The sequence below is a fragment of the Scyliorhinus torazame genome, chromosome 12 (assembly GCF_047496885.1).
Source record: "Scyliorhinus torazame isolate Kashiwa2021f chromosome 12, sScyTor2.1, whole genome shotgun sequence".
Classification (NCBI taxonomy): domain Eukaryota; kingdom Metazoa; phylum Chordata; class Chondrichthyes; order Carcharhiniformes; family Scyliorhinidae; genus Scyliorhinus; species Scyliorhinus torazame.
Window position 1 is genome coordinate 351766 of NC_092718.1, and position 19195 is coordinate 370960.

The window sequence follows — 19195 nt, forward strand, 5'->3', positions numbered from 1 at the left end:
CTCTGGAATGAAGAGCTTGTCGTATGAGGAACGGTTGAGTACTTGGAGTTTAGAAGGATGAGGGGGGGATCTTATTGAAACTTACAGGATACTGCGAGGCCTGGATAGAGTGGGCGTGGAGAGGATATTTTGTGCATTCATGTGGTGGCCGCACAGGAACTGGATATTCAAGGACTGGAACCCCTTTCCTGTTAACATAGGGCACTCCCAGATGGCCTGGGAGTGCAGGGCAACGTAGCATCTATTACCCCCTGGACTTGGGCATCTCAGCGATGCTGGAGAAAGCTGCCGCTGGGCATCTTGCTGGGTTTGGTCCATGTCATAGTTTTCCGCCGGGTAAACAGGGCATCCGAGACCTGTCAGGTGCCCCTGTGGGCTGTGGGTTGCGAGATGCCACACAGGTCCCCGCTTGAGCCCTGGAAAGATGCGTAAAGGTTCAGGGCTGCGGTGACCTTGACAAACACCAGGAGTGGGTGTCCTCCTCCTCCACGTGGTACCAAGCCCGTGAGGCCACGGCACAGATGCTGCACGTGCTTCGTTTCGCTCGGGCGAGAGCGCGGCGTGGTCGGAGAATCACCATGTTGCTAACTAAACACAAAATATACAAATAACAGTAAAATACTGTGGATGATGGAAATTTGAAATAAAAACAGAAAACTCAGCAGGTATGGCAGCATCTGTGAAGAGAGAAACAGAATTAATCTACTGAAAATATACAACCTGTAGCACGGGCAATGTGCCATGACCTTTCCTCCTGGTGTGAAACATAACACCTCGTTTCCCCAAATCACAAACCCTCGCTCAGGACTCTCCCCTCCTCCTCCAGGAAGCTGCAGGCTTGTTAAACCCACATCGCCAATCACTCCTTCTTGATTTACCTTCTCTCTTCTCAAAGTAAACAGACAAAAGGTTTATACAATGGGCTGGATTCTCCGTCCCACCTCTGGTTCAGCACGCCGGCGGGATGCTCCGTTTTACCGGCTGGTCAGTGGGGTTTCCCATTGCGGGGCAGCCCCCCACCTTCAGGAACCCCCGGGCTGCCGGCATAACGGAGCATCCCGCCGGCGAAGACTTCAGCCCAATGCATTTACAAATTTCACCACATGTCTTTGAAACTTTGAGTGACGTCCACTATCAATCTTGCTTTAGGTTTCTTCCCCTCTCGAACCTGGTGATGTCCCTGTCAGAGTTAGTGAGAGGTTTTCAATTCTCTCAGCTGCTATTCTGGTCTTACCGATTCAGTAGCCAGGGCTCCCTGGTACACGCCAAGGCTGCACGCAGCTTGTCCGCCTCTGTGGCTATTTTAGCATCCTGCAACATTCTCCATGCAAAGTCCCACTCCTTCGTGCCCCCTGAGGCTATTGCACTGCAATAAACTGATGTCTTCAGATTCACTGGAATTCTATTTATTAGAATAAAATCACAGAATTAGCAAAGAGTAGGAATAAAATAATATTCATAAGATATCAGGTATCATTCTAATTTGTTTTCGAGATTACAATTGCTGGATCTCCGGATCAGTGTTGGAGTTGCTCAGAACGGTTTCTGCTGCTCGAACCTTGCGGGGTCTGGGGCTCACTGCCTGAAAGGGCAGAAACCTCACCTCATTCAGGAGGAGTCGGCATCGGGATATTCACCTCAAAATACCGTCCGTTACCTGCAGGGCCCGACCAAACGCTAGGAAATGGGATTGGGCTGGGTGACCTCTTTCTGTGCTGTAAACTGTCTATAATTCTACTGTTAAGGGTTGGAGCGGGTTGATAGGGGTGTGGTGAAAGGGATGGTGGGGGGTGGGAGGGATGGGATGGGGGGTGGGAGGGGACGGTGTGGGGGGGGTGAGTGTGATGGTTGGGAGGTTGGAAGGGATGGGGTGGGGGGTGAGGAACAGGGTGGGGGGGATGGTGTGAGGGGGGTGAGTGTGATGGTGGGGGGGTGGGAGTGGGTGAGGGATAGTGTGGGGGGAGTGAGGGACGGGGTGGGGGGTGAGGAGGGACGGGATGGGGGGACGGGGTGGGGGTGGGAGGGACAGGGTGGGGGGTGGGAGGGACGGGATGGTGGGGGGGAAGGTGTGGGGGAGTGAGTATGATGGTGGGGAGGTTGGAAGGGACGGGGTGGGGGTGAGGAACAGGGTGGGGGGGATGGTGTGAGGGGGGTGAGTGTGATGGTGGGAGGGGGTGAGGGATAGTGTGGGTGGAGTGAGGTCTCTGGCTATCCACTCTATCCATGGCTCTCATCACCTTGTACACCTCTATCAAGTCACCTCTCTTCCTTCTTCGCTCCAGTGAGGAAAGTCCTAGCTCCCTCAACCTTTCTTCATAAGACATGCCCTCCAGTCCAGGCAGCATCCTGGTAAATCTCCTCTGTACCCTCTCCAAAGCATCCACATCCTTCCTATAATGAGGCGACCAGAACTGGACACAATATTCCAAGTGTGGTCTAACCAGGGTTTTATAAAGCTGCAGCAAAACCTCGCGGCTCTTAAACTCAATCCCCCTGTTAATGAAAGCTAACACACCATACGCCTTCTTAACAACCCTTTCAACCTGGGTGGCAACTTTGAGGGATCTATGTACGTGGACCCCAAGATCTCTCTGTTCCTCCACACTTCCAAGAATCCTGCCTTTAACCCTGTATTCAACATTCAAATTCGACCTTCCAAAATGAATCACTTCACATTTATCAAGGTTGAACTCCATCTGCCACTTCTCAGCCCAGCTCTGCATCCTGTCTGCATCCTGTCAATGTCCTGTTGTAACCTGCAACAACCCTCAACACTATCTACAACTCCCCCACCCTTCGTGTCATCGGCAAACTTACTAACCCACCCTTCCACTTCCTCATCCAAGTCATTTATAAAAACCACAAAGAGCAGAGGTCCCAGAACAGATCCTTGCGGGACACCACTGGTCACCGACCTCCAGGCAGAATACTTTCCATCCACTACCACTCGCTGTCTTCTTTCAGCCAGCCAATTCTGTATCCAGACAGCCAAATTTCCTTGTATCCCAGGCCCCCTAAATTTCTGAATGAACCTACCATGGGGAACCTTATCAAATGCCTTACTGAAATCCATATACACCACATCCACTGCCCAACCTTCATCAATGTGTCTCGTCACATCCTCCAAGAATTCAATGAGGCTTGTGAGGCATGACCTGCCCCTCACAAAGCCATGCTGACTATCTTGAATCAAACTATGTTTTTCTAAATAATCATAAATCCTATCTCTCAGAATCCATTCCAATATTTTGCTCACCACAGACGTAAGACTGATGGGTCTGTAATTCCCAGAGATTTCCCTATTCCCTTTCTTGAATAGGGGAACAATATTCACCTCCCTACAATCATCCGGTAGTACTCCAGTGGAGAGTGAGGACGCAAAAATCATCGCTAACGGTGCAGCAATCTCCTCCCCCGCTTCCCGTAGTAACCTTGGGTATATCCCATCAGGCCCAGGGGACTTATCTATCCTGATGCTTTTCAAAATTTCCAGCACATCCTCCTTCTTAATATCAACCTGTTTGAGTCTATTAACCTGGTTCACACTGTTCTCATGGACAACAAGGTCCCTCTCTCTAGTGAATACTGAAGCAAAATATTCATTTAGGGCCTCCCCCATCTCCTCAGACTCTCGGCACAAGTTCCCTCCACTGTCCCTGATCGGCCCTACTCTCATTCTGATCATGCTCCTATTTCTCACATAAGTGTAGAACGCCTTGGGATTTTCTCTAACCCTTCCCACCAGGGCTTTTTCATGCCCCCTTCTATAGAATAGAATAGATAGAATTTACAGTGCAGAAGGAGGCCATTTGGCCCATCAAGTCTGCACTGGCTCTTTGAAAGAGCACCCTACCCAAGCCCACACCTCCACCCTATCCCCATAACCCAGGAACCCCACCCAACACTAAGGGCAATTTTGGACACTAAGGGCAATTTAGCATGGCCAATCCACCTAGCTCTCCTCAGTCCATTTTGTGTTCCTTTCTGGCTACCTCGTAACCCTCTAGAGCCGAGTCAGGTCCTTGCTTCCTCAACCTTATGTAAGCTTCCTTCTTCCTCTTGACTAGAAGCTCCATGTCTCTTGTCATCCAAGGCTCCTTCACCTCACCATTCCTTCCTTGTCTCAGTGGGACAAACTATCCAGCACTCGCAGCAAGTGCTCCTCAAACAATCCCCACATTACTGTTGTGCATTTCCCCAAGAACAATTATTCCCACTTTATGCTCCTCAGCTCCTGTCTAATAGCAGTATAATTTCCCCTCCCCCAATTAAATACCTTCCCATACTGTGTGTTCCTATCCCTCTCCATGACTATGGTAAAGGTCAAGAAGTTGTGGTCACTGTCACCGAAATGCTCTCCCACCGAGACATCTGACACCTGGCCTGGTTCGTTGCCGAGCACCAAGTCCAATATGGCCTCCCCCCTAGTCGGCCTATCTACATATTGAGTCAGGAATCCTTCCTGTACACACCTGACAAAATCTGCTCCATTCAAACCATTTGCACGAAGGAGGTTCCAGTCAATATGAGGGAATTTGAAGTCACCCATGACAACAACTCTGTTACTTCTGCACTTTTGCAAGTTCTGCCACCCAATCTGTTCCCCTATCTCTCTGCTGCTATTGGGGGGTCTATAGGAAACTCCCAATAGAGTGACTGCTCCTTTCTTGTTTCTGACTTCCACCCATACTGACTCAGTCGACAAACTCTCCTCAACTACCTCCTTTTCTGCAGCTGTGGTGCACTCCCGAATTAACAGTGCCACTCCCCCTCCTCTTTTACTAGCCTCCCTATTCTTCTGAAAACATCTAAACCCCGGAACATCCAACAACCATTCCTGCCCCTGTGAAATCCATGTCTCCGTAATGGCCACAACATCGTAGTTCCAAGTACTGATCCATGCTCTAAGTTCATCTCCCTTATTCCTGACATTCCTTGCATTGAAACAGACACACTTTAACCCATTCCACTGAGTGCAACTTTGCCCTATCAACTGTCAATCCTTCCTCACAGACTTGCTGCATACTGTTTCTGCCTGTTCAACAGCGACCCTATCCTCTGATCCATAGCTCTGGTTCCCATCCCCCTGCCAAACTAGTTTAAACCCTTCCGTAGAGCTCTAGCAAACCTCCCAGTTGTGATGCTCAGTTCAGTTACAGGTCAGACCAGGAATTAAGCAGCATGACATTTCCGGAGGAATTATCCAGGTAAATCCCACATATCTGACCCAAGTCTGTGACACTGAGCTCAGAGGCTTTGAAGCAGCAGGAATCGGCATATTGGAAGTGAAACCTTCCCAGGAAATTCAGTGCCGTGTCAGAACATCTGCCGGTCTCAACGTACATCTCCAACATTCCACATACCAGGAGATTTAGGCCTGTTGTGTAAATTTCCACATTACAATCATTACGTCTCCAACTTTTCCCATTTCAATGTGAAACACTCACGGATTAACCGCAGGCTCCTTCATCCACTTCTCGTACATGCCCTGTGCCTTTTTCTGACAATCTTGCAGACCATAACCACAGGAGACGCTCACTGAATTGATCTCATTATACCTGCAAAACAGCACAGAATAGCAACTCAATCTGAATTGGGATTGATTGACACAGAAAAAACAAAAGAAATGGCTCATCTTTTACAGCATCCATAATATACAATTCAGAAGTATGTAGATATTATGATCCCCACATCTTAGGGATGAAGTAAGTCCTGAATGTCTGATCATGGTTTAGGACCCCGATATCGGGACAATTCCCAGCTCCATATCCCAACCTAGGAATAAGCGCTGCAGCGCTGGATTTTTGGTGCAGAGTGGGAGGGGCAATCAAAATCAGGAAGCTCAGAAGGGTTTGAGACTGCCAGGCACAGCGTGGACTGGACAAAGGGTCCTTGGTGTTCAGGCACTTTGTTAAAGATATGAAAAAATGAGTAACTCAAAAAGCAACCCTCAGCTCCCAATCAGTGCACCTCTCCCCATGCCCCACAGGCACCTTTATAGCCCCTGCATAAACTTAGTGCTAACCCATGCACCCCACCCACCACCTTTTACCCTTACACCTACCATGTGCGATGAATGTAGGAACTTTTAAAATCCTGGTTTAACATACAGGCAGATGGTGTGTCTGCAAAAGGTGCAATTAAGATGTTGTAAAAGTGAGATCATTATTCTTCCAACCATGTACTTGTTTACAAAGAGGTGCCTCGTGGAAATTTGTTATGATTGCTGGAGAATCCTTGGAGTAGTGTAAGGTTTTCGGGCAATTCGGCCTTTTTGGAACTGCCCAAGAATAAAAACTCAGAGACTGTAAACTGACTTTTCAGCCAAGAGAACGGAACCAGTTTTCCCAGCAGGCCTGGTCCGCTGAGCTGAGTAGGGAACATAAGTATTTACAAACCCCCCCCTAGGAGCTACAAGGAAGAAGGAGCCAGACAACGAGATAAGATCAAAACACAGACCAAGGGGCACGGGAATACACAGGGGGCCTGCCTGCAAGCAGGACAATGGGATGGTCATAGCCCCATGCAGATGTAAATGACCTGGCCTCCACCAGAGCAGAATCCAATCAACACCCCATCAACATAGCAGCTATCTCCGGAGCAGATGGAAGTCTTTGAAAATCTTCAAGGGAGCTCAACCTCGTTATCTCAAAAAACAGACTGGAGGCGGACCTAGGGGAGGTACTCCCATCTCGACAGGTCTGACCGGCTCAAAGGGGGCGGGACCAGCGGGAACTTTAAATCTTACCTTTTTCAATGCAAAAGGGGCTGGCCGATCACAGGACAAAGCCAGGTAAAACAATATAAAAGGGGCTGTGTTTTCGATTGGGGGTCTCTTCGTTCTTGGCTCGACCTCTGCACCCCTGACTTGACCTCTGCAGCCTGTGACCGTAAGTACCCTGCAGCAGCTTGCGAAACTCCCTTGACTTTAATAGTGGTTGAGGCTTTGGGGAAGGGAACTTGTTTTGTGCCTTGTGATATTGCTAAAAACTGTGTAATCATAAGAATTTTCGTTGTGTCCGCTATATTACCTTTGAATAGACTTAGTTTGTATTAGAGCATAAGATTTTATTGTGTTTCTTCTGTTGATGATTTTGACCTGGGTTTTGCAATAAACCTTGATTTGATGATAATTGGAGTCGTTTAAATTCTTCAATCTTTCACCAGCGATCTCTGACCAAGTCATTGTTAAAATACTCCTCACCTTAATTCCGGGTTCAAGAATCGAGGGTCATCTTGAGCGATTCACTCAGGACAGACTGCTGGTTAGGAAATAAACAGCAGTGTCCTATCCTCTCTCTTGGGAAAGCTACTCTAGCGGAGTAGGAACCGGATGGGTGTTGCACCACCGGCAAGAGAGAGAATCACCTGGGTATTGGTAGGGGTCTGGAGATCTGTGTGATATAAGCCTCAGGCTGCCGGTTAGGAATAAACGGCAGGCTTGAATCAGTGCTCTCTTCAGTGGAAGTGTCCCAGTGCGACACCCCCTGGCCTCTGAAGTTTCAGTGCCAGCTGGAGAGAGACACACACAGATATTCAAACCCCAGATATCGGCCCAGTAGTGGAGTAGCGGAGATGGCACCCTCTACAGTAGATAATTTGAGGCATTGTGTTTAGACTTAGGTAAGTAGGTCATGGGATCTGAGTGGGATAAAGATGATGTAATTAATGGGAGGAGCCACATCTGTCTGTAGTTTTGCAATTTGATATAGGTTTGGCAGTTTGCTCAGAGTTTTGACATTGAGCAGCAATCTGCATAGAATCATAGAATTTACAGTGCAGAAAATAGGAGCAGGAGGAGGCCATTCGGCCCTTCGAGCCCACTCTGCTATTCATTATGATCATAGCTGATCATCCAGCTCAATAGCAGAATCCGCTTTCCCCCATATCCTTTGATCCGTGAAATGAGTGCGGGAGCTCCGGCTCGGCTAATCTTTCAATCTTTATTTTTATCTCGGTGCACATTTTTATTTTATTTTTTTCTTGCTCTGCGTGGTTAGTGTAACGTACCAAGAATTGTTGGTCAGTGTTTCAGCTTTATTGGGTCGAGTTAAAAGGCTTTAAGCCTCGCTGATTTCTGGCAGCTGGAACCAGTTAGGGTGCAGCCCTGCCTTTGTGACGCCGGTACGTTTGCATGGGGACGGCATTGTTTTCACTGACTGATTATCACTGCTGGTGAAGAAGTTCATCGGTCTGGCTTGACTCTGCAATGACAGATGCCAAAACCCAGTTTCAGGAATTGCAACGTGTCTTTATTAACACATTAGCAACATTTAAGAGGCACCTGGATGGATGCATGAATCGGGAAGAAATAGAGGGATACGGACCGAGTAAGGGCAGGAGGTATTTTTTAGTTAGGGCATCATGATCAGCACAGGTTTGGAGGGCTGAAGGGCCTGATCTTGTGCTGTACGCTCCTTTGTTCTTATGAAGGCAGTGGCGGTGCATGAGGAGGTTCATGTGGAGGTGCAGCAGAGAGAGCAGTGCTCTCAGTGTGGGCCGGCCTCCCCACGGTTCAGTTCCTGTTTCAGGGCCTATCATCCATCCTGAGAGGTGCGGACCAGGACTGGGGGAGCCAGTGAGGAATCCTGCTGAGTCTCCTGTCTCTGGTGAGATGATGGAAAAGTTCCTGGCCAAGTTTGAGAACTGATTGCCATGTTTCGGGATTCTCGATCTGCAGGTCGGGCAGCTCAGGTTCAATGGAGCATATTCATCCGCCTAAACTCCAATCGTTAGAATCTTTGGAAGGTCCAGGAGAGATCTCTCAGTTTCAGTTCCTGCTTTATCCGAGATGTCCACTTTCTTCTTCTGCCAGTGGAGTGGTCTTTATCCTTATGACTGCCTCGTTTGTCAGTTGTTATCCATTTTTAAAATAAATTTAGAGTACCCAATTATATTTTTCCAATTAAGGGGCAATTTAGCGTGGTCAATCCACCTACCCTGCACATTTTGGGGTTGTGGGGGTGAGACCCACGCAGATATGGGGGGAATGTGCAAACTGCACATGGACAGTGTCCCAGGGCCGGGATTCGAACCGGGGTCCTCAGTGCCGTGAGGCAGCAGTGCTAACCACTGCGCCACCGTGCCGTCCAACTCAGTTGTTATCCTGATAATAATGTTGTTGTCTGTTAATATTATCAATGTTTCTGTTTGCAGGAAAGTAAATATTTCAGGTTTGATGGGACGGCACGGTAGCACAGTGGTTAGCACTGCTGCCTCACAGCTCCAGGGACCCGGGTTCAATTCCAGCCTCGGGTGACTGTGTGCGGAGTCTGCACCTTTTTCCCTGTACTGCGTTCCTCCGGGAGCTCCGGTTTCCTCCCACAGTCAGGTGCAGGTGAGGTGGATTCGCCGTGTGATTTGCCCCTTGGTGTCCGAATAGTTAGGTTGGGTGGGGGTTTACCCTGAGGTTGGGTGCTCCTTCGGAGGGTCGGTGCCGACACGATGGGCCGAATGGCCTGCTTCAAAGAAAACGTCCTGCACCACTGGTTTTAATAGAATCCAAACGTTGCTCTTGTGCTGGTGTCAGGAGGAGGGGATTCAGAAGGTCTGGAGACTTCCTGGGTGGGATTCTGCATAACCCGACGGCGAAATTAAGTTTGGCGATTGGGCGGAGAGTGGATTCCGACGCCGAAACCGGGGTCGGCGCCAGTTTGACGACGGTCCACCAAGCTCCGCCCCTCCATCGTGACACGTGCCGGTTCAGCGCCGTTGGCACACCCACCCGTGATGCTCCGCCCCCAATAGGGCGAGTTCCTGACGGCACGGGACACGCGTGATCTGAGTCGGCATGCCGGTTGCGGACTGTGTCCAGCACCGCCACACTCAGCCGGGATCTGTGCCGCTGGCCATGGGGGGTGGGGGGGGTGTCTACTAGGACTGGGGGGACTGGTGGGGGGGTGGCCAGGGGTTAGGGCGCAGTTTGCGGGTTAGGTTACGCGCACGGCCAGCGCCATATTGTACGGCACGCAGCGTGAGCGGCGGGCGTTTCACACGGCACCGGTGTTAGCCCTTCACCAATACCGGAATCGGTGAGGGGTTCACGCCGCTTTGCCAGTCGGGAAACACCACGGGTCCCACGCCAGCGTCGGCATTTAGCCGCAGAAACAGAGAATTCCGCCCCCTGTGTCTCCTTTGTGGTAGGTCCCGGGATGGGCTCCAGCGCCTCCCGTTCCCTGAGAGTACCCATTGGTGACTCCATGAGATGGAACTTGTGAGTCATCTGGTGCTGTCAGTCTTGGCGACTCCCCATTAATAATAATAATCTTTATTAGTGTCACAAGTAGGCTTATTGCCATTATGTTACTGTGAAAATTCCTATGGTCTGCACCATGCTGTCCACGCCCTCAGTACTGGTCCTCAATGACCAGAAAACTATTGTCGATTGTCATAAAAACCCATCTGGTTCACTAATGTCCTTTAGTGAAGGAAATCTGCCGTCCTTACCCGGTCTGGCCTACATGTCACTCCAGACCCACAGCAATGTGGTTGGCCCTTTAGAATGGCCGAGCGAACCACTGGATTGTTGACCCTGCCAGAGATGCCCACATCCCAGGACGTTTAACTGCCTGAATTGTTTGTTAGAAGATGTTTATCAGCACCAAGATTAATGAATTCTGAGCCGTTCTGCAGGCCTTGGCTATTTGGTAATTACTGAAAATGAATACTCACTGCTCCATGAGGCCAGTAGAAGTATTCATCCAATCGTTAGTCACGTTTTTGAAGTGACAGTATAATGGCGTCACCTGTTGTATCATGTAATCCTGTCAGGCACACAATGACAAAGTGTGCGTCAGAAAATCTACATCAACGTGACAAATGGCAGCTTCTTCCACAATTACAACAATGAAATGTGTCACATAAATGAAACAACGGATTTTTAAAAGTTCTCTGATGGTTTGTGGGCGTCGCTGCCTGGATCAGCAATTGTTGTCCATCCCAGTGTGTTTAATGTTTCATACACTTAATTATCCTAGACTATTGTCGTCCTGTTTCTGTGTATTTATCTTTAATAATTGTTATATGATGGATGCGCTGGTTACTTTCATAAAATCATCGAATCCCTACAGGGCAGAAGGAGACCATTCAGCCCATCGAGTCTGAACCGACCCGCCGAAAGAGCTCCCAACACAGGTCCACTCCCCCATCGACCACACCCAAACCCTGTAATCCGGAACCTAACCCGCACATCCCTGGTCACTAAGGGCAATTTATCGTGGCCAATCCACCTAACCCGCACATCTTTGGACTGTGGGAGGAAACCGGAGCACCCGGAGGAAACCCACGCAGACACGGGGAGAACGTGCAGACTCCGCACAGACAGTGACCCAAGCCGGAATCGAACCTGGGACCCTGGAGCTGTGAGGCAGCAGTGCTAACCACTGTTCTACCGCGCTGCCCCATGTGACTCCACACACATTCCAAAAACAAAACCACTCCCTCTCCCATGAACCCATGTTCCAGATACCATGACCCAGAAAAACTGAAGCCCACGTTTTACAAAATGAAGTTTATAAATGTTTATGTTGTTGAAATCTTAATTTAATGGAAAGAATCAGACGGGTCATGTGACCTGCTCTAAACTCTGCCAGACAACAAGCTAGGATGGGTTAGTTGTTAAATGTTAAAGGTGAGGAAGGTGCAAGATTTTCACCATATGACATAGGAGCAGAAAAGGCCACTCGGACCATTAGTTCTGTTCCACCATTGACTGAGATCAGCTCATATGATAATCTTCAACTCCACTTTCCCGCCTTATTCATTTGATCCTTCATTCCCTGACTGATTAAAATTCTCAGCATTGAACATACTTACCGGCCCAACCTCGAACGTTCTCTGCGGTAAAGAATTCCCCAGATTCACTCCCCTCTGACAGAAGAAATTCCTCCTCAACTCTGTATTAAATGGGTGACCCCATACTCTGCGATTGTGCCCTCTGGTCTGGACTCTCCCACAAGGACTCTCAGTATCTCCTCTGTCAAGCCCCCTGAGAATCCGATACGACTCAATAAGGTCACCTTTCATTCTTCTAAACTTCAATGAGTACAGGCCCAACAAAAAAACAATATTATACAAATACAGTGCTTAGCACTGTTGCTTCACAGCGCCAGAGGTCTGGCTTAATTACGGCCTCGGGTCACTGTCTGTGCGGAGTCTGCACGTCCTCCCCGTGGGTTTCCTCCGTATACTCCAGTTTCCTCCAACAAGTCCCGAAAGATGTACAGGGTAGGTGGATTGGCCATGCTGAATTGCCCCTTAGTGTCCAAAAGGTTAGGTGGGGTTAAGGGGCTAGGGTGGGGGAGTGAGCCTAGGTAGGGTGCTGTTTCAGAGGGTCGGTGTAGACTCGATGGGCTGAATGGTCTCCTCCTGCACTGTAGGGATTCGATGTTTCGATGATTCTTCTACTCAACCTCTCCGCAGAAGGAAATCCCTCCATACCCGAGATCAACCTCGTGAACCTTCTCTGGACTGCCTCCAATGTCAAAGAACAAAGAACAAAGAAAATTGCAGCACAGGAACAGGCCCTTCGGCCCTCCCAGCCTGCGCCGATCCAGATCCTTTATCTAAACCTGTCTTCTATTTTCCAAGGATCTACTTCCCTCTGTTCCCCGCCCGTTCATATATCTGTCTAGATGCATCTTGAATGATGCTATTGTGCCCGCCTCTACCACCTCCGCTGGCAAAGCGTTCCAGGCACCCACCACCCTCTGCGTAAAAAACTTTCCACGCACATCTCCCTTAAACTTTCCCCCTCTCACCTTGAAATCGTGACCCCTTGTAATTGACACCCCCACTCTTGGAAAAAGCTTGTTGCTATCCACCCTGTCCATACCTCTCATAATTTTGTAGACCTCAATCAGGTCCCCCCTCAACCTCCGTCTTTCCAACAAAAACAATCCTAATCTACTCAACCTTTCTTCATAGCTAGCACTCTCCATACCAGGCAACATCCTGGTGAACCTCCTCTGCACCCGCTCTAAAGCATCCACATCCTTCTAGTAATGTGGTGACCAGAACTGCACGCAGTATTCCAAATGTGGCCGAACCAAAGTCCTATACAACTGTAACATGACCTGCCGACTCTTGTACTCAATATCCCGTCTGATGAAGGCAAGTATGCTGTATGCCTTCTTGACCACTCTATCGATCTGCGTTGCCACCTTCAGGATACAATGGACCTGAACTCCCAGATCTCTCTGTACATCAATTTTCCCCAGGACTCTTCCATTGACCGTATAGTCCGCTCTTGAATTTGATCTTCCAAAATGCATCACCTCGCATTTGCCTGGATTGAACTCCATCTGCCCAACACTCCAATCTATCTATATTTTGCTGTATTCTCTGACAGTCCCCCTCGCTATCTGCAACTCCACCAATCTTAGTATCATCTGCAAACTTGCTAATCAGACCACCGATACCTTCGTCCAGATCATTTATGTATATCACAAACAACAGTGGCCCGAGCACGGATCACTGTGGAACACCACTAGTCACCTTTCTCCATTTTGAGACACTCCCTTCCACCACTACTCTCTGTCTCCTGTTGCCCAGCCAGTTCTTTATCCATCTAGCTAGTACACCCTGAACCCCATACGACTTCACTTTTTCCATCAATCTGCCATGGGAAACTTTATCAAACGCCTTACTGAAGTCCATGGATATGACATCTACAGCCCTTCCCTCATCAATTAACGTCGTCACTTCCTCAAAGAATTCTATTAGGTTTGTAAGACATGACCTTCCTGCACAAAACCATGCTGCCTATCACTGATAAGTCTATTATTTTCTTCCAAATGTGAATAGATCCTATCCCTTAGTATCTTCTCCAACAGTTTGCCTACCACTGATGTCAAGCTCACAGGTCTATAATTCCCTGGATTATCCCTGCTACCCTTCTTAAACAAAGGGACAACATTAGCAATTCTCCAGTCCTCCGGGACCTCACCCATGCTCAAAGATGCTGCAAAGATATCTGTTAAGGCCCCAGCTATTTCGTCCCTCACTTCCCTCAGTAACCTGGGATAGATCGCATCCGGACCTGGGGACTTGTCCACCTTAATGCCTTTTAGAATACCCAAAACTTCCCCGTTCCTTATGCCGACTTGACCTAGAGTATTTAAACATCCATCCTTAGCCTCAACATCCGTCATGTCCCTTTCCTTGGTGAATACCGATGCAAAGTACTCATTAAGAATATCACCCATTTCCTCTGACTCCACACATAAATTCCCTCTTTTGTCATTGAGTGAATCCTTTCTCTAGTTACCCTCTTGCTCCTTATATATGAATAAAAGGCTTTGGGATTTTCCTTAACCCTGTTCGCCAAACATATTTCATGACCCCTTTTAGCCCTCTTTATTGCGCGTTTGAGATTTGTCCTACTTTCCCGATATTCCTCCAAAGCTTCATCAGTTTTAAGTCGCCTAGATCTTATGCATGCTTCCTTTTTCATCTTAGCTAGTCTCACAATTCCACCCGTAATCCATGGTTCCCTAATCTTGCCATTTCTATCCCTCATTTTAACAGGGACATGTCTGTCCTGCACTCTAATCAACCTTCCCTTAAAAGACTCCCACATTTCAAATGTGGATTTACCCTTAAAGAGCAGCTCCCAATCCACATTCCCTAGCTCCTGCTGAATTTTGTTATACTTGGCCTTTCCCCAATTTAGCACTCTTCCTTTAGGACCACTCTCGCCTTTGTCCATGAGTATTCTAAAACTTACGGAATTGTGATCGCTATTCCCAAAGTAATCACCGACTGAAACTTTAACCACCTGGCCGGGATCATTCCCCAATACCAGGTCCAGTATGGCCCCTTCCCGAGTTGGACTATTTACATACTGCTCTAAAAACCTCTCCTGGATTCTGCTTACAAAATCTGCTCCATCTACGCCTCCAACACTACATGAGTCCCATTCAATGTTGGGGAAGTTAAAATCTCCCATCACGACCACCCTATTGCTCCTACATTTTTCTATAATCTGTCTACATATTTGTACCTCTACTTCACGCTCGCTTTTGGGAGGCCTGTAGTAAAGTCCCAACAATGTTACTGCACCCTTCCTATTTCTTAGCTCTACCCATATTGCCTCAGTGCTCGAATCTTCCATCGTGCCCTCCTTAATTACAGCTGTGACATCATCTCTTACCAGTAATGCAACTCCTCCACCCCTTTTACCTCCCTCTCTATCCCTCCTGAAACATCTATACCCTGGGATATTTAGTTGCCAGTCTTGCCCTTACACAACCAAGTCTCCGTAATACCAATAACATCATTTTCCCAGGTACTAATCAAAGCCCTAAGTTCATCTGCCTTACCTGCTACACTTCTCGCATTAAAACAAATGCACCTCAGACCACCAGTCCCTTTGCGTTCATCATCTCTTCCCTGTCTACTCTTCCTGCCTTCTCCCCATAACCCCTGATCCCCTTATTAATCAGGAACCTATCTATCTCTGTCTTAAAGACACTCAGTGATTTGGCCTCCACAGCCTTCTGCGGCAAAGAGTTCCACAGATTCACCCTCCTCTGGCTGAAGAAATTCCTCCTTATCTCTGTTTTAAAGGATCGTCCCTTTAGTCTGAGATTGTGTCCTCTGCTTCTAGTTTTTCCGACAAGTGGAAATATCCTCTCCACGTCCGCTCTATCCAGGCCTCGCAGTATCCTGCAAGTTTCAATAAGATCCCCCCTCATCCTTCTAAACTCCAACGAGTAAAGACCCAGAGTCCTCAACCGTTCCTCATACGACAAGACTTCATTCCAGGGATCATTCTTGTAAACCTCCTCTGGACCCATTCAAAGAGTTATGGGGAGAAGGCAGGAGAATGGTGATGAAAACCATATCAGCCGTGACTGAATGGCAGAGCAGACTCGATGGGCCGAGTGGCCTAATTCGGCTCCTGTGTCTTACGGTCTTATGGAGTTGTGGGAGCACCTGGAGGAAACCCATGCAGACACTGAGAGAACGTGCAGACTCCGCACAGACAGCGACCCAAGCCCGGAATTGAACCTGGGACCCTGCCGCTGTGAAACAACAGTGCTAACCACTGTGCTACCATGCCGTACCATTCCCAGTTCACTCAACCAACTCTGCCCTCATTCCTTTGTAATTACCCTTATTGAAGTTTAACACAGTTGCTTCTGACCTAAATTTCTCACTCTCAAACTGAATGTTAAATTCTAACATGGTATGGTCACTGATTCCCAAGGGTTCTTTTACTCTGAGATTGTTTATTAGACTTCTCACGACTTCCGGGTGCGGCGATGACCAGCTAAGTCGCACGTTTCGGCAGCTCCCGGTGGAACGGACTTTTGGGCTCTTAAAAGGAGCCCCAACGGCAATTTAAACAGCCAAAAACACTGTGCGGTAAACTAGAAGGGAACCCCCCCAGACACGCATGGATAAAGGAGAGGATAGCAGCCGGATTGCTGAGGATCCTCTGGAGCAGTGGCAAGGAAGGGAAGCTCAAAGCAAGATGGCGTCGGAAGGTGGCCGTTTGTTATGGGGCCCAGACCAACAAGAGTTCCTGCGGTGCTGTGTGGAAGAGCTGGAAAAGGAATTGAAGAAGGAGTTGTTGGCCCCGATATTACAGGCGATTGAAGGGCTAAAGGAGGAGCAGAAGACTCAAGAGCAGGAGCTTCGGGTCGTGAAGGCAAAGGCTGCTGAAAACGAAGATGAAATACGGGGCCTGGTGGTGAAGACAGAGACGCACGAGGCGCAGCACAAAAGGTGTGTGGAAAGGCTGGAAGTACTGGAGAATAATTCGAGGAGGAAGAATTTAAGGGTTCTGGGTCTTCCCGAAGGCGTAGAAGGGGCGGACGTCGGGACATATGTGAGCACGATGCTTCACTCGCTAATGGGATCGGAGGCCCCGACGGGCCCTTTGGAGGTGGAGGGAGCTTATCGAGTTCTGGCGCGAAGACCAAGGGCAGGAGAAATACCTCGAGCCATAGTGGTGAGGTTTCTCCGCTATAATGACAGAGAGACGGTCCTCAGATGGGCGAAGAAAACTCGGAGCTGCAGGTGGGAGAACGCGGTGATCCGCGTATACCAGGATTGGAGTGCGGAGGTGGCGAGAAGGAGGGCAAGTTTCAATCGGGCTAAGGCGGTGCTTCACAAAAAGAAGATCCAGTTTGGAATGTTACAACCGGCGAGATTGTGGGTCACACACCAAGGGAAGCACCACTACTTTGAGACGGCAGAAGAGGCGTGGACATTCATTGTGGACGAGAAGCTGGAATAGTCTGGCGAGAGAAAGAACTTTTGGGACAAAGTGGTGGGGTGATTATGTGGGGCGAGGAAAAAGGGGGGGGGATGATTTTTCAGTTTGTTAATCTTGCGATCCTGTAACTTTTCTCTCTTCCCCATGATGGGGGGGGGGGGGGGGGGAGTATGAGGAACTGTGGGTGCCGGTCATTAGGGGCGGGGCCGAGTGGGAAACGCGGGCTTTGTTCCCGCGCTATGGTAATTATGGCGGGAACAGGGACGCAGGAAGGAGGGGGCCTCGCACAGTGGGGGCCGAGGACAAGGGGGGAAGCCGAGGTCAGCCAGAGTTCGCTGACTTCTGGGAGCAACATGGGGGGTGCAACTCCGCTAGGAAGGGATCTAGCGGAGGGGAGGGGGGGGAGGGGGGGTTAACTGGGTTGCTGCTGCTAAGGAGAAGGGGGAGCTGTTATGGGATGGGGTGGTCGAGGCGGGAGGGCGCCGTCGGGGGGATATACGGGTACGTGGGAACCGGGTGAGGAGCTGGGTTAAAAAAGGGGATTAAGGGGGGGGGGGGTAAAGAGCCCCCCAACCCGGTTGATCACGTGGAACGTGAGAGGGCTGAACGGGCCGATTAAAAGGGCACGGGTACTCGCACACCTAAAGAAATTAAAGGCAGATGTGGTTATGTTGCAGGAGACGCATCTGAAACTGATAGACCAGGTCAGACTACGTAAAGGATGGGTGGGGCAGGTGTTTCATTCGGGTTTGGATGCGAAGAACAGGGGGGTGGCTGTTTTAGTGGGGAAACGGGTACTGTTTGAGGCAAAGACCATAGTGGCGGATAGTGGGGGTAGATATGTGATGGTGAGTGGCAGATTGCAAGGGGAGGCGGTGGTTCTGGTGAACGTATACGCCCCGAACTGGGATGATGCAAATTTTATGAGGCGTATGTTGGGACGTATCCCGGACCTGGAGGCGGGAAAGTTGGTAATGGGGGGAGATTTCAATACGGTGCTTGATCCAGGGCTGGACCGATCGAGGTCCAGAACCGGGAGGAGGCCGGCAGCGGCCAGGGTGCTCAAGGACTTTATGGAGCAGATGGGAGGGGTAGGCCCCTGGAGATTTAGTAGGCCTAGGAGTAAGGAGTTCTCATTTTTCTCCCATGTCCACAAAGTATATTCACGGATAGACTTTTTTGTCTTGGGAAGGGCACTGATTCCGAAGGTGACAGGGACGGAATATACGGCCATAGCTATTTCAGACCACGCTCCACATTGGGTAGACCTGGAGGTAGGAGAGGAAAAAGAACAGCACCCACTCTGGAGAATGGATATGGGCTTGTTGGTGGATGAGTGGGTATGTTTAAGGGTGAGGGGGTGCATCGAAAGGTACTTGGAGCTTAATGACAATGGAGAGGTTCAGGTGGGAGTGGTCTGGGAGGCGTTGAAGGCGGTGGTCAGAGGGGAACTGATATCCATAAGGGCACATAAAGGGAAGCAAGAGGGTAAAGAAAGGGAGCGATTGTTGAAAGAACTTTTGAGGGTGGACAGGCAATATGCGGAGGCACCGGAGGAGGGACTGTACAGGGAAAGACAAAGGCTACATGTGGAGTTTGACCTGCTGACCACGGGTAAGGCAGAGGCACTGTGGAGGAGGGCACAGGGGGTACAGTATGAGTATGGAGAGAAGGCGAGTCGGCTACTGGCCCACCAATTGAGGAAGAGGGGAGCAGCGAGGGAGATAGGTGGGGTGAGAGATGAGGAGGGAGAGATGGAACGGGGAGCGGAGAGAGTGAACGGGGTGTTCAAGGCATTTTATGAGAGGTTATATAAGGCTCAGCCCCCGGAAGGGAAGGAGGGAATGATGTGTTTCTTGGATCAGCTGGAATTCCCTAAGGTGGAGGAGCAGGAGAGGGCGGGACTGGGAGCACAGATTGAGATGGAGGAGGTGGTAAAAGGGATTGGGAGCATGCAGGCGGGGAAGGCCC

The 19195-nt window shown here is 49.4% G+C and overlaps 1 protein-coding gene across 1 annotated transcript in view; it reads right to left on the bottom strand.

The window, feature by feature from the left end:
* Nucleotides 1-19195, bottom strand: part of LOC140387330 (aminopeptidase N-like) — a 272573-nt gene that overhangs the window by 18825 nt on the left and 234553 nt on the right. The window contains exons 15-17 of the mRNA XM_072470259.1: nt 10672-10763; nt 5448-5558; nt 1235-1402 (exon numbers count right to left, since the gene is read on the bottom strand). Coding sequence (XP_072326360.1) covers nt 1235-1402; nt 5448-5558; nt 10672-10763 — 371 coding nt within the window. The remainder of the gene's footprint in view (nt 1-1234; nt 1403-5447; nt 5559-10671; nt 10764-19195) is intronic.